At 23.4% G+C, this 15,987-nt stretch overlaps 1 protein-coding gene across 1 annotated transcript; it reads left to right on the forward strand.

The window, feature by feature from the left end:
* Nucleotides 1-1,836: 1,836 nt before the first annotated feature.
* On the forward strand, nucleotides 1,837-14,721 carry LOC127285293 (adenosine deaminase 2-like). The gene is made up of 7 exons (XM_051311245.1): nucleotides 1,837-1,983; nucleotides 7,819-8,139; nucleotides 8,865-9,288; nucleotides 12,300-12,461; nucleotides 13,098-13,336; nucleotides 13,451-13,532; nucleotides 14,134-14,721. Exons 2-7 carry the CDS (start codon nucleotides 7,911-7,913, stop codon nucleotides 14,522-14,524), a joined length of 1,527 nt encoding a protein of 508 aa, XP_051167202.1. The 5' UTR covers nucleotides 1,837-1,983; nucleotides 7,819-7,910; the 3' UTR covers nucleotides 14,525-14,721.
* Nucleotides 14,722-15,987: the final 1,266 nt, after the last annotated feature.

The raw sequence follows: 15,987 nt of genomic DNA on the forward strand, positions 1-15,987 counted from the left end.
TATTCCCTGCAGTTACCTAAGTTTTCTGTGCGACGAGAGGCCTAATACGGGCGCTCGTAGCACGAGGGACCAAGTAACTACCAGTTACCTAAGTTTCTCGTGCGACGACCCTCCAATCAGCATACCGGTAACTACATTTTTAATAATTTATTGAATGTTTAAACAAATACAACATTTATTTTTACATAATTAAAAAGAATAAATTTAGACGAATCGAAGGAACAAAACGGCATTTAAAAATTTTAATTAGGCTTTGCGGTACATATCAATGAAGTTTAAACAGTTTTTCGCGTTTTTCTCGAAATCTTTCATTCTGCAGTTACCTAAGTTTTTAGAAAACACGGCAGAATAAAAATAAAGCAATAAATAGTAAAATAATGTGTTTTATCATAGTTCATTCAGCGGCCACTCGCTCGAATTGGCGCTGTTTACTGGAGCACTGACACACTCAAGCAACGTCTGTGTATGCGCCGCCATCTTTGTTTTCATTTTCGTTTAAAAATCATACTTTTTAAACTTCATTTTTTAATAATTTTACTCAAAATTATGCATTTTTCGGAGAACAGCGAGATTCTTTGTACCCTAATGTATCATCCCTCAAAATTTTAGACAAAAATCTTTTCTCATTTTAGAGTGAAATGTATACTACCAAAACACATTTTCCCATACTAAGTCACGTGGGAGGTTCCCACATGCCGTTAATAAGAAATTTTCCATCTTTTTCCGTTTTCGAAATATAAGAGAAAAACTGTTTTTTTAAAAAAGAAAATTTTCATTGTTTTTTTGACTTTAACTCGCGACAGCTCAGACAATTTTACGAATTTCTTAATGAAACAAAAACGAAAATACGTGTTATTATATTCTACGAGTGACTAAAAAAGAAAAAAGTTGTTTTGATTAATAAATTCGTAAAATTGTCTGAGCTGCCGCGAGTTGAAGTCAAATAAACAATGAAAATTTTCTTTTTTAAAAAAACAGTTTTTCTCTTATATTTCGAAAACGGAAAAAGATGGAAAATTTCTTATTAAGAGAAAAAGATGCGCAATCGAATTCTGTATAAGAATATGCTCGAAAAATATTAAAATTCGAAAAATGAATTTTGAGTGTCCAGGGGACTTCTTTTTCCGGCCGAAAAAATTTACGTGCCCTTGTAGAATCCAGCTGCTCAATTTTGAGCAATATCTTATATTATTAGATAAAATAAATAAAAATGTAAATACTACTAATGTATTAATTTGTACATATACAAATGTATAGATACAATTTAATAAATTAATGCTACACCCTAGTTTTACCCCTAGAACGGAAATATGATTTTTTTACCCTCTAAAGGAAAACTGAATGTCGATTATGTAATTTGATTTGACTTTGATGTCAAAATCAAATTCGTTTTAGTGTCAAAATCAAATTTATTTTTTCGAATTTATTTTTTTTATTGCAATTTGACGTCAAAATCAAATTAATTTTTTTGATTGCAATTTAAAAATCAAATTTTACTTCATTTTTTTTTTTGCAATTCGACGTCAAATTTAAATTCAATAAAAAAATAAATTAAAATTTGATCTTTAAATTGCAATTAAAAAAATTAATTTGATTTTCACGTCAAATTGCAATAAAAAAAAATAAATTCGTAAAAATAAATTTGATTTTGACATCAAAGTCAAATCAAATTATATAATCGACACCCTGGAGTGGTTTTAATAAAATTTAATAAATTAAAAAAATTTTAAAGCAATAAAGAGGCACGTGTAAAAAAAAGTGAATCCTTGAAAAAATATCGGTTTGTCGAACAATAATAAAAAATTATCATTTAACAACTCAGAATATAAAAAATTTAGTAAAATATAGTTTGATAAATTCAAATATAGAAAACTGTCAAAGAAAGTATTTTTTTGATTTATTTTTTCTTTGGAGTTCAAAGTAGTAAATTTCATACGTAACAAGTGATCATTTGCTGCAAATAAAATTATTATTACTAACCTGGTAAATTTTCACATTAATTTTGTCTAAAAATTCGTTAAGTGCACCAAAAATATATTTTAATGGTATAAAAAAATCATATCATAATTTTTTCCTTTTCAACTTTAGAATGAAAATTTTCATTATCAGATGATAAATAATTTTATTTAATTTATTTTTGTAACTTCGTTTGAAAATTTTTGATTTTCAATAATATTCTTTATTAAAATAAAGATTATTATTATTAAAATAATTTAATTTTTTTTAAATGTAAGAGATATTTTATATTTGAAATCAAGGAAGTTCAATAATTCTTTCAATATCATTAAAGCGAAAGCGATAATAGCGACTGATAATTTGATATAATAATTAATAATAATTGTGTAGTGAATATTATTTTTTATAATAAAATTATTATTTATGGATGTTTTACAACTAGATAATAAACAAAAATAATATTTTTAAAATTAAATATTATAATTTTTTCTAGTAAAATTATATTTGAAATTAAAGAAAATTATTTATCATTTTTGATGAAATTTTGTTTCTAATTTCATAAAAAGATATTTATAATTTTTGTATTTTTCAACACTATGAATTTGCAATTTGTAATAAATTTTACTATTCTAATAAAAAAATCTCAACTATTGTCACTAAAATAGTAAAATGACATCTTTGTACCAAATTCGAATGTATACAAATTCTATAGTATAAAGAATTTTTAGAAAATTACACAAGTTTGACATACCTATATATTTTCATCTTTTATATTTTATTTATTTCACATATATTAATTTATACCACAAATAAAGTCCTAAATCTGATTTATAACAAAAAATAAAATCCATTTCTATTGTCGTGATTCACTTTTCATTTTAATCTTGTCTATTTCAATTTTTATCAAAAAACTGCGTACAAAAATGTATCTTCATATATATATTTAGAAAATTTATCTCTTCATCAATTTTTTAGGCAAATAAATACAATTTATATAAGTTATTTTAAACAATAACATGTATCATCATGTTTGAAGAGATAAGAGTTTGTCTTATCACATATACAATACAGCAATTCAATTATTAGCATATAAAGATATTGTTTTAAAAATAATTTAATTTCAAATGATTTTACTATATCTGAAATCTTTAACTTACATTGATTTTTTCACTGATAAGATTATAATATTTTTAATTAACATTATTAATGTACATGATGTATTCCATGCCAAAGTGTAAGTCCATCTGCAATATTGCATCTCCGATTTTTTTGAGATTTTTTTCTTCCTTTAATACTAATTGAGACTAGTTTCCATGAATTTTTTCAAATTTTTTTAGCAATAGCCGTTTTCGAGTTATGGAATCTTGAAAATTGGAGAATTTTTATGACTTTTAATTTTTGAATGCTCATAACTTCCTTAAAAATGGATCAATTTTAAAAGTCTTTTTTTTCAAAATGTGTTTTTAAACGTACTTTTCAAAAAAAAAAAATAGAAATTTTTTTTTAAACGATATTACTATCAAATTTTTGAGTTTTAATGATAAAAAGTCATTTTTCTCATTTGACGTACTAATCAAATTTTTACAAAAATTTTTCAAAAAAACTACTTCTTTTTACGAAACTTTTAAGCCTAGGCCGATAATGGGCAAACAATTTTTACAATATTTTCGGAATTTTTTAAAAATATTTTTGATTTTTTTTATACTACACGGAGAAAAAAGAATTGTTTTGGTTACTAAAAATTAAGTACACACAACAATTTCGGCTTGTCAATATAGAACCAGCAGTTCTATTTGTTTTTGGGACAAAAACAATTGTCAAAATGGGATTGTTATTAAAACTATTCGGATTGGTCGGTGAACAAACAGTATTGTTTGATGAACAAAGAAAATTGTTATGGAACCGTTGAAATAACAAAACTAAATTGTTAAATAGGCAATACAATTTTTTGAATTAACAAAGCTTTGATCCGTCTAATATACAATTTGTTCAGTTTCTTCGCCTTCTAAAATAATCGATAGCAGATTTCCATAGGTCATATCACCAGTTTCATTTGCATTAAAATCTGTGGAACATGCGCAGCTTCTAAATCAAATTCTTTGACCTGAAACGATGAAATTGTATCTTCATTCATTCACTATACACTTGCAATATATTTTTCACTTTAACCGGATTCATTATTTAACAGCACGTGGTCAAGATGACCACGTGACATGGAACAATAAACCTATCAGCTAAACAAATCCGGATTGTTCCATCAGCAATCGACAGAGAGTTCTCGGTAGTACCTGTAATATTTTGTAATGTCTTGTAATAATAAGTATTATTTTGTAATATCATGTAATACTGTGTAATACTTGTAATATTGTGGTATTATGGTGTAATACCTTAAAAAATTTAAAGAAAATCAAACCAAAAAATGTTAATATATAAGTAAAAATTTTAAACATTTGTTCAAATGTAGCGCGGGAGTTGATGCTGAAGTATGGCAACTTTGCCATTGAATGTTTACAGAATCAAATCAGAAAATGGTTCTTTAGTAATTTGCCGAATTTTAGCTGTTAGCAACCTTACCGGAATAAGTAAAAAAATCGAGTACAGTAAGACATCTGCTCCTGTAATTACACCGATAAAAAATGCACGAGGCTTAGGTTGTTTGTGTTCGTGGTTTAAGATAGCAAAAACCAAATATTAAACGTTATAAACAAGGATGCTCACGGATATTATAATATAGAAAATTATATTTGTTCAGTTCCTCGTACACACAGTAAACTTGGTTGTATCTTTTTCTATTGCAACGTTTTGATGCACATAAGTTATATCAAAAAGAGATCGTTTTGTGTATCATTTTTAGAAATGATACACGAAACGGTCTCATTTTTTGATGCAAAAAATTTAATCAATTTATATCAATCATGGCCGAATTGAATCGACTCAAAATTAAACAAATTTTTTTCAAATATTTTGGTAATAGTACAATTGCGGAGACCATTTCACTATTTAATTTGAAAATGAAAATAACAGAAAATCAAAGACAATGTGCAATTCGATAATTAAAAAGTGACAGCTTATAAACATAACCTAAAATGCATGAGAAAAAATTTGTCGATAAAATCAATATCGCCGAGCTTTTTAGAAGGTAGATGGCAGTTTTGCTTTTTATAAAAACGATTCAGAAAAAATTTAAAGAAAGAAAATAGATGAGTGCTGCCATCTACCTTCTAAAAAGCTCGGCTATATTGATTTTATCGACAAATTTTTTCTCATGCATTTTAGGTTATGTTTATAAGCTGTCACTTTTTAATTATCGAATTGCACATTGTCTTTGATTTTCTGTTATTTTCATTTTCAAATTAAATAGTGAAATGGTCTCCGCAATTGTACTATTACCAAAATATCTGAAAAAAATTCGTTTAATTTTGAGTCGATTCAATTCGGCCATGATTGATATAAATTGATTACATCTTTTGCATCAAAAAATGAGACCGTTTCGTGTATCATTTCTAAAAATGATACACAAAACGATCTCTTTTTGATATAACTTATGTGCATCAAAACGTTGCAAAGATTTGATGCAATTTTTGGTCTCAATTTGATACTTTTAGGAAAACTTTGCAAAGTTAAAAACAAATAAGTTATATTTATCGTGTTCTTTAAAAGAAATTTCAAAACATGTGAAATAATAGTTATTTACGTTTTAAAAATGAGAAATTTATTATTTTCTTTTATAAGTAGGGTGAATTCACTAATTGCGGCGCGATTCGAGTCAAAACACCTTTGAAATAGAAAATTCGACAATTCTATTGTATAAACTCAATTTAAGACTTATTAAACTAAAAGATTATGTTATTTAGATGTTAAAAAAATGTTTAACTTTATTAAAATCGATTATTTAAACAGATATGAGAAATTAAAACTAATACCGTAATTTACTATTGCGATGCGTTTGTATCAGTTTCGGTGACCAAAATTACGTGTATTTTGAAGATACTTTGCCCGTCGAAATTGGAGCCAATGGAAGTATTAAAAATGTTTCAATTACGGCGAGGGAAAAAATTTGATCTCAAATAATTTAATTAATAATTGTTTAAATGTGCATCTTCATTAGTAATTGTATCAAAAAAAGATTAAAATAATTTTTTTTAATCATTTTGCAACAGTTATATTAAATACTAGCTTTCGTACCCGCCTTCGGCGGGAGCACAATCTAGTGGTGTGCGCCCAACAGTATTTTCGTGCAAATAATTTTTAAAATATATTTAAAGAATAAAATATAATTATAAAAAATTATTACAAAATTAAAAAATATTTTTTTAAAATTTTAGAAATTAATTTCTTTTTAAACTAAGCATTCTAATTATCTTCAAAAACACATTTAAAAAATTTAACATAGATGTTAAATTTTTTAAATGTATTTTTGAAGATAATTAGAATGCTTGTTAAAAAAATTATAAAATTAGTTGAGACAAAATCGAAACAGCATTTTAAAATTTTATTTAAATAATTATTTTCAAATTTTAATTTCTTATACTTTTTTTACAACTTAAAATCTTTTAATATTATTTAAACTATATAATATTAAAATAAAAATCTATAACCCGAAAACAATAATTATAAAAAGGTTGTTACTAAAAAAACATTTTTTCATTTCTTTATATTTGTCATGTTTTTTAATTATAAAGTTATAATTTTATTAATTGGACTCAAAAACATAGCTAAAAAAGGTTTAGTAAAATATAACAGAAATTAAATTTAAAAAATTTGATTTTTGGAATTTTTCTTCACAATTTTAAATCTATCAGTTATTTTCTCAATTTTAAGGTAAAAATGCAATTAATTAACCTCAAAAAACTTCTTAAAAAAAGTCTAGTAAAAATAAGCGAAAAAATAAAAAATTTTAAAATTTCGATTTTTACAAAAAGTGCCATAACTTCCGTTCAAGTTAATATTTTTTAATGGGGTATGGCTAAGATTTTAAGTTAGTCTAATACCTAAAAGACTGACAAGTTTCATTTAAATCGGTCAAGCCGTTTATGCGTGATTAGCGAACAAAATATTGTGCAGACAGACAGACAGAATTTTTTTTAATGCTATTTCTAGAATCCTTATGACTTGAAACAAAGAATTATACATGAATTTTTAAGTTCTAAGCAATGTACAGACAAAAGTCTAATTTTATTAATATAGATATAGTAATAATAGTTATTTTTTATGAACGCGCCGTAATTGATGCACTTACCCAAATATTTAAAAATATTTAATTATTTATTTCTCTATTTCTTATTTTAAAGTTTTTCTCTTAAATAATAATTTTAAGTAATTTTATTGAATGTTCTACATATAAGAAAGTGCTATTTGACGTGTAATATTTTTTGTAATAAAGGGTAATACTCAGTAATATATGTGTAATACTTTGTAATACAGTAATATTTTGGTAGTAGTATGTAATACTTGTAAAAAGTGTAATACTAAGGTAATAATGGTAATATGTGTAGTGTTGTAGTCAAGTGTACACAATTTTTAATAGTAAATTCCCCCTCGATGTTAGATAATAAAAATATGATAAAAATAAAATTTCTTGTTTTGACACTAAAAAAAAAAAAATTGTATTTTGTTACAAGTCTGTGCAATTTTAAGTAAAAATAAATATTACATTGACACGCTCTGAAGAAAGTGATAACAAAAAATTATAGGTTATGTTTTAAAAGTTTGGAGGGAAAAAAATCCCTTTCTTCAAAGCGCGTCATTTATAATATGTTTCAACAATGGGGGTTCAATAAACCAATATGCATAAAGCCTATAACTACAACGTCAACATACTCAGTGATAGATAGCTTTGAAGATTAATCTCATGAATTTCAGTATTCATCGGGCATTCACATGAGAAGGGCGACAACTTTGTACCTTATTATTACATATACTGTATATAGAAAGTGACCATTAAAATATTTAAAATGACCTTGAGCCGACATTCAATTGTCCTTTCATTTTTATTCGCCATAAAATATATCAATGCCAATCCAGTGATAGTGACACGAGAAATTGACGATTATTGGACAAAACGAGCTGATTTTATTCGTGAAGAAGAGAATTTTGCCTTTGGTGGTGATGTTCCATTGCAAAAAGATGAATTTCTCACAAATTTCAATCTTATGTCTGCCAAAAAGAACGAAATTGAAGAGGGTTTGTTCACTATTTTTTTCGTTTTTAAATTAAGAAAAAAATTATTTTTTCATATTTCACACAAATTTTTTATTTCTTTTTTTTTTTTACTTTTTAAAATAGACTGTATACACTTTGTAGATAATGTCTTTTTTTATTAAAATACGACACTTGTCTTTTTCACTGTCTTCTGATGTTCTAAATTGATTATTTAAAAAAAAAATTTTATTTAAAATATATATATATTATATGAAAAATAATAATTTTTTTTAAAATTTATTTAAAAAATTTAAATTAAAAAATAAATAAAACTCGCAAAGTAAAAAAGCAATCATAATTTTCAAAAAAAGGCAGTTATTTATAAAAAATAAATATATAAATAAATTTGTAAATTTAATAATAATTTATACTCGTGTTTGATATCAACTCAGTGTGATAATTAATCAATCGATTAAAATTATGAAACATTATTGACATAGAAAATTACAATTTCCTCGTTAAGTATATATACATATTTGATTGACATATTACAAAATACAAATGATAATTTTTTTTACAATAAAATAATTTAATTTAATTTTTAAAAAAATTTAATATTAATTAAATTTTAATTAAATAAGAGATAAAATATTAATTTATTTAAAAAAATTTCTTTTTTTATTTTCTAAATAAATAATAAAAAAAATATTGCATTTCTAAATATTGTTATAGTGAACAGAAATTTAATTTTTTTTTTTTTTTTGCAGGTTTCGCAGATCAGGGTAAATTTCTTCCTAGATCTAATTTCCTTACAGTAAATAATAAGATAGAAAAATCAAAAGTTTTTCAAATAATTAAAAAAATGCCAAAAGGTGCAGTTCTTCATGCACACGATTTAGGTCTTTTGTCACCAAATTATGTTTTAACAAATGTCACTTATCGTGATAATCTTTATGCCTGTGAAAATAATGGTACATTGAAATTAATGTTTTTTAAAAATCCAAACAAAAATTGTGACTGGAAATTACTGAGTGAATTGAGAAAAAATTCGACAAAAGCAATAGAAATTAATAAAAAAATTCAACGACAAATGTCAATGATCACAAAACATCCCAATTATCCTGACGGCGATAAGGCTTGGATTAAATTTCAAAGTATTTTTGGATTTCTTTTTCCGTTTATTGCATACAAGTATGATTTTAATTACTTTCTAAATACATAGTTTACAAAATATTTCGGAAATAATTCAAATTTTTAAACGATTTTCTTTATGAGAAATTTTAGATGAAGTGATTGAGGTTTAAAAAAAATTTTTTTTTTTTACCATTTATAGAAACTTAAAGTGGTGAGTATAATAGCCCCAAATGCGGGACTATTATATGAGGCATTTCATATGAGAATACGGGGTCATGTCTCGGATTTTTCTCAAAATTCGGTAAATTGTAGTGATAGTGGTGCTAAATAATTGTACAAATTTTGAATTTGAAATTTTTAATATTTTTCGAGATATTTACAATAACAAATTTCAGCAATATTTTTTTGCTTTACTTATAACTTTTTTCCTACTAAAAATAGAGAAAAATGTTGTAAATGTTTTTTACGCAGAAGACCTTAAACTTTTAGAAAAAAATTATTTAAAAAAAAATATCAATTTTTTAAACAATTTGTTTAAAAAATAAAATTTGTTTATAACTTTTAAACATGTTTTCCCTCATTTAGAAGCGCGAAAAAAGTCATGAATATTGTTTAAGTCATAATAAATCGATGGATAAATTTTTGAGGTGGCATTATTTTTTGTTTTCGAGATATTAATTAATTAACTAACAAAAGTTAATAAAAAATGAAATATTATATGAGTGTTAAATTAATAATTAATAATAAAATTTATTTAAATAATTAATAATATTTGAAGAAATGAAGATAAATCGTCAATTCTTTTTTTATTTGGAAGATCATCTAATTCTGTGTTAAATAAAACCAGTGTAAATAATATTTTTAACAAATCTCAATTATTAGCAGATGATTATTGAAAATTGAGGCTTCAGCACCCTACGACACAAGTTGGAGGGGGCTGCCTACCTACTCGGCATGCTATTTTTCAGTCTTTTTCTAAATAACATTTTATAATTAATTTTTGATTCTTGGTAATAATTAATATTCTTTTTTTGACACAGAATTAAATGATCTTCCAAATAAAAAAAGAATTGACGATTTATCTTCATTTCTTCAAATATTATTAATTATTTAAATAAATTTTATTACTAATTATTAATTTAACACCCGTTTATTCAAAATAGTTCATATAGAGCTCGTTGGATGCGGATTTTGATAAGCATTCTAATGGTATTTTTAAAATTACTCTAATTTTATTTGTTCGTAAAATATTTCATTTTTTATTAACTTTTGTTAGTTAATTAATTAATATCTCGAAAACAAAAAATAATGCCACCTCAAAAATTTATCCATCGATTTATTATGACTTAAACAATATTCATGACTTTTTTTCGCGCTTCTAAATGAGGGAAAACATGTTTAAAAGTTATAAACAAATTTTATTTTTTAAACAAATTGTTTAAAAATTGATATTTTTTTTTAAATAATTTTTTTCTAAAAGTTTAAGGTCTTCTGCGTAAAAAACATTTACAACATTTTTCTCTATTTTTAGTAGGAAAAAAGTTATAAGTAAAGCAAAAAAATATTGCTCAAATTTGTTATTGTAAATATCTCGAAAAATATTAAAAATTTTAAATTCAAAATTTGTACTCTTATTTAGCACTACTATCACTACAATTTACCGAATTTTGAGAAAAATCCGAGACATGACCCCGTATTCTCATATGAAATGCCTCATATTCAGTACCTAAAGTTTATTCATAAAATATCCTCAACATTTTTTTTTATACAGCTGTAGCTATATGAAATCTTTTCTGTAGATAGTCTAGATTACGATAAAAAAAAAGAAAATCTAAAAAAATTTTTTTATAATAATTGTTTAACAAAGAAAGTTAATTTTACTAAAATTGATTTTTTAAAAAAAAGATAAAAAAATGTTTAAATTAACATTTTTTAAGTTAACTAAATAACTTAATATATAATTTCTAATAAGCTTTTTAAGTTATTTTAGTAGAAAAAGTTACAAAATTAACTTGAAAAACATATAAATATTAATGAAAGTTTTTTTTTTACTTTTTTTGACGGGGGCGCATGAATTTTCCATAAAAATAATTGATTAGAATTTTTCTTTTAAAGAATTTTTTTTAGAAATAATTACTTTTTAGACGAATTTTCAATTTTCGAATTAGAATTTGACAGAATTTATTTTCATACGAGAATTTTTACTCAACAAAATTTTCAAATTTTATGTGATTTAAATTTCTAAATGACAGAAATTCCAATTCACCGAATTTTTGTTTGTACGAATTTTTAATTGATATATGAGTCAAAAGTTTTGAACGTTCAAATAAACAAAATATTTTTTTCAATCTATAAATTATTAAAAATTATAATGTCAATGTTAAATAAAACAGTAAATTAAACTAATATTAAATTAATAACTTCTTTTTAGATATTTAAAACAATATTTTGTAATAAAATTTGTATTTAAAGAAGTTACAAAAAAAATTTTGTTCATTTGAACGTTCAAAACTTTTGGCTCATATTGATATAATTTTTTTCAAGATGTCAAATTTTCATTTGTCTGAAATTACAAATGCGGCTAAACGAACAATTGACAGAAAGATTTTGGAACAATTTTTAATATTGACCAATTAGAAATTATCAAGAAAATCGTGATTGGTGAATTTTCAAAAATTGCGCCGAAATCTTTCTGTCGATTGTTTGTTCGGCTATTTGTAATTTCGAAAAAATGAAAATTCGGTGAATTGGAATTTCTGTCATTTTTGACGAATTTATGAATTTTTTTTTCTGCCTTCTTACAAAAAATGAAGTAATAACATTTAGCGCCCTCTGTAATAAAACTTTCAAACAATATTTACATCGAGCGTGAAATTTAAACATTTCTATATTTATAAATATTTTATTAATTAAAAACTGGCGATGAGTATAATAGCCCCAATTGAGATAAGCGTGTTTCGAAAAGTAAAGTTTTTTCACATTATCACTTAACTTGAAATCTTTCAAATAGAATCGAATGTGTTTAAACTATATATTATGTATATAAATTTTTTTTTAATAATTTTTAGACCCGTTTTCGAAGATTATTATTACCAAAGTCTTCAGGAAATGTATGACGATAAAGTGTTATATTTAGAATTAAGAACAGTTCTACCCGATTTATTTGACTTGGACGGCAAAGTCTATCGAAAATCAGAAGTCATGCAGATTTTAAAGGATGTCACGGACAAGTATGTATAATATTTTTTATTTTTAAAAGAAATTTTTCCAAAAAGAAAGTTTTTCTTTTTATTTTATTTTTTATTTTTAAATCAAATATTTTGGTTCAAAAAATTTGTTTAATTATTTCGAAACAAAAATTTTATTTATATATGAAAATAAATATATTTATTTAAATAAAAATATATAATTTATTGAATTAAATAATTTTCATAACTAATTGATTTAAAGCATTATTTATTTGTTTTGTTTGAAATTAAAAAAACAACAATTTCCCAAAGTTTAGTCAAAATTAATAGGGATTCATTTTCTGTACATTTTGTGCGGGGTTCTTTGATCCAAATTATGATAAATAAAATATTTAGATCCATTAAATATGTATTTGGTTTAAATGTACATATTTAATATGGATAATAGACAAGAAAATCATTTTGTTTTAATCAAATAATTTTTATTTTTTACGAATAAAAAATTGTGTGATTTTTTTTAATTGTTATTTTGTTTTTCATTTTTCAAAAATTAAAAAAAAAAATAAATAAATATAAATTTTTATTTATTTCTCATTATAATATATTCAAATATATATATATATATATTTTAAAATGATAATTGCTTTATTGACAAGTTAATTGGATTTTTCTCTTCAGATTTACGGCAAGTCATCAAGATTTCATCGGTGCAAAAATAATTTACGCTCCTATAAGACGTGTTGATTTAAATAAATTGAAAGAATACTTGGAAACTGCAAGACAATTGAAAAACGATTTTCCATCATTTCTGGCTGGTTTTGATTTGGTTGGACAAGAAGATAAAGGAGGTCGTTTAATTGATTTTGCTGATCAGTTACAAATTGTCGGAAAAGATATTCCATTCTTTTTTCATGCGGGTGAGATACAATATTATTAAATTATATAAAAATATAAATTTAATAAAATTAAAAATATTTCATAAATTTAATAAATTCCCAGAAGAATAAATTTTTTTTTTTTCACACACACAGGAGAAACCGACTGGTATGGACTAGATACAGATCAAAATCTCATTGATGCAATATTATTAAATACAAAAAGAATTGGACATGGGTAATTTGAAATTATTTTTTTTTAATTCGAAAAAAATTAATAAAATAATTGCATTATGATGTTTTTTACTTGAACCCTTAATATGATTTAATGCGTATTTATAAATTCTTTGGCATGAGGGTTCTATGAAAAAAAGAAGAACAAAAATTTTTCCTTTATTTCATACGTTTCGACAACTGATGTGTGCCTTCGTCAGTGAATATTTATTATAGTATATGTAATGATAAGTACAAATGTAACTGTAAAGTGGTGTTTAAAATTTAGATATTGTCGATATTTTAATTTAGTTGTTAAAACATATGAAATTAGTATAAAATTAAATTAACGTAGAAGTTATAAATAATAGATTTATATAAAGAATTTGTAATTAAATTTAACAAATTTTTTTTTAAACTGCAAACTTGTATAATAATAATAAGAAAGATGAGGTGAAGAAGAGAAAAAAATTTATTTCTGAAGAGTAGTATAATATATGTATAATGTGCTATAGAAATTATATCCAAAGAAGAAATCTCAAGCCAACAATTTTAACAAACGAATTTATAAATAATTAAATGATATTTATATTGTAAAATAATTAACTTATAATTTCTTTTTTCAGATATGCATTACTGAAACATCCAAAAGTAATGGAATTAGTGAAGAAGAAAAATATTGCAATTGAAGTGAATCCAATTTCTAATCAAGTTCTTGCCCTTGTGGGTGATATGAGAAATCATCCTGCAACTTTTTTCTTTGCGGAAAATTATCCTGTAGTGGTTTCATGTGACGATCCTGGTCTCTGGGGTGCAAAAGCATTAAGTTTCGATTTTTATGAAGCATTTATGGGACTTATGGCAAAATCTTCTGATTTGAGAGCATTAAAGAAACTTGCTTTTAATTCAATTGAATTCAGTATGATGACTGCTGATGAAAAATCAAAAGCTCACGATATTTTCGAGAGACAATGGCAACAATTTCTACAAGTTCCAGATAAAGAACAAGAATTGTAGTCAATTTTTATTATAATTAATTATATTATTATATATAATTTTCTATTTAAACATTATAATAGGATTTCTCTGTATAAAAAAAAAACAGAGAAAAATTTCTATAATGGTTAGAAATGATATTATTAATTTGAAAAATTGTCTATTTTTCAGAATTTTATTAACTATTTTTATATTTATAAGTTTTTTTTTATATTCAATTTTTGCAAAAAAAAAAATTTTTTTCTATATTTGCGAAAAAAATCTTTGCTTTTATAAAAAAGTTTAATCTTTTTGTTTAAAAAATTAGTTCTAATTAAAAGCAATTAATTTTTTAGTTAATCGAAATTATTTATTTAACATTTTTATCTGAATTATAAAATTAGTAGAAATATAAGAAAATTTTTAGCAGTAGTTTTTAATTTAGTACAATTTTATCGTCGACTTTTATTTTAATCAATTGATATTATTTCAACAGCTATTTTTTTTTTTTAATTTTTGTATCACATTCAATTCATTTGTTCTTTCTACATTCAATCATACCCTATATTCATGTCAATTTGTATACAAATATGAAATGATGAAATAAAAAATTAAACACCATATTTAATAAAATGCTTTCAAAATTTCTATTCAGAACGTAAATAAAATCGAGTCTTTTTAATAAATCTCGTTGATTTTAATTAATTCAAAAAAATCTAAAATTTATTAGAATAACCAACAAACATTGCTAATATTGTAAATATAATTTTTAAAAATATTTTGATTTTTAACAAAAAAGGAGGTGTATTTCGATACGAGCTGTAGTTAAGTGTCTATAATTAAGGCATTTTTAATTATACCTGATGTTTTGCTATAATGCTTCTGTTATCATAATAACTAAACATAGCAAACAAGTTTAAGTACTAGAAAATACAATGATTATCTGACCAAAAAAAAAAAAAACAGGTGAGAACTTATATATTTTTTTTTAATTTCACTAGTTAAAATAGTCAGTATGCAATTTGTGAATTTTGAAAAGGGCTCAACTCGAAAAAGCGTAAGTGTCATTTTCGCATAACAATTGCTAGTGAAAATGACTCTTACACTTTTTAGAGTTGAGCCTTTTTCGAAATTCACGATTCAATTTAACTTTTTTTTTCATTTTATAGGTACCAGTAGGTATTTTTTTTAATTTTCAATTTTTAATTTTATTTATTTTCATTTTTTGAATTTATTTTATTATTTTTTATTAAATTTATCGATTGTTAATTTTAACGAATTTGTTTGCGAAGCATTCAATAAGATTTGGAATGCAAAAAAAAAAAAATTGCATGCAACAGCAAAATTTATTCTTGCAAAGAAAATTGAAATATTCATTAATTTGTAATACTTTAAATAAATAAATTAAATAATAATATATATTAAAAATATTAATAATTACAACAAAAAAAAAATTCGAAATTATTAAAAATTATTTAAAAATATTTTTCGATTTCCAATAGATT

This window comes from Leptopilina boulardi, unplaced genomic scaffold (assembly GCF_019393585.1).
Source record: "Leptopilina boulardi isolate dan_hultmark-lab unplaced genomic scaffold, ZJU_Lbou_2.1 LbouV2_121, whole genome shotgun sequence".
NCBI classification, from domain to species: domain Eukaryota; kingdom Metazoa; phylum Arthropoda; class Insecta; order Hymenoptera; family Figitidae; genus Leptopilina; species Leptopilina boulardi.

Excerpts from the sequence above, each read along its gene's own strand:
- LOC127285293 (XM_051311245.1), top strand. The coding sequence starts at position 7,911 with ATGACCTTGAGCCGACATTCAATTGTCCTTTCATTTTTATTCGCCATA. Across the intron at positions 12,462-13,097 it reads TTAAAGGATGTCACGGACAA|ATTTACGGCAAGTCATCAAG; the intron begins GTATGTATAATA and ends TTTTCTCTTCAG. Across the intron at positions 13,533-14,133 it reads ACAAAAAGAATTGGACATGG|ATATGCATTACTGAAACATC; the intron begins GTAATTTGAAAT and ends TTCTTTTTTCAG.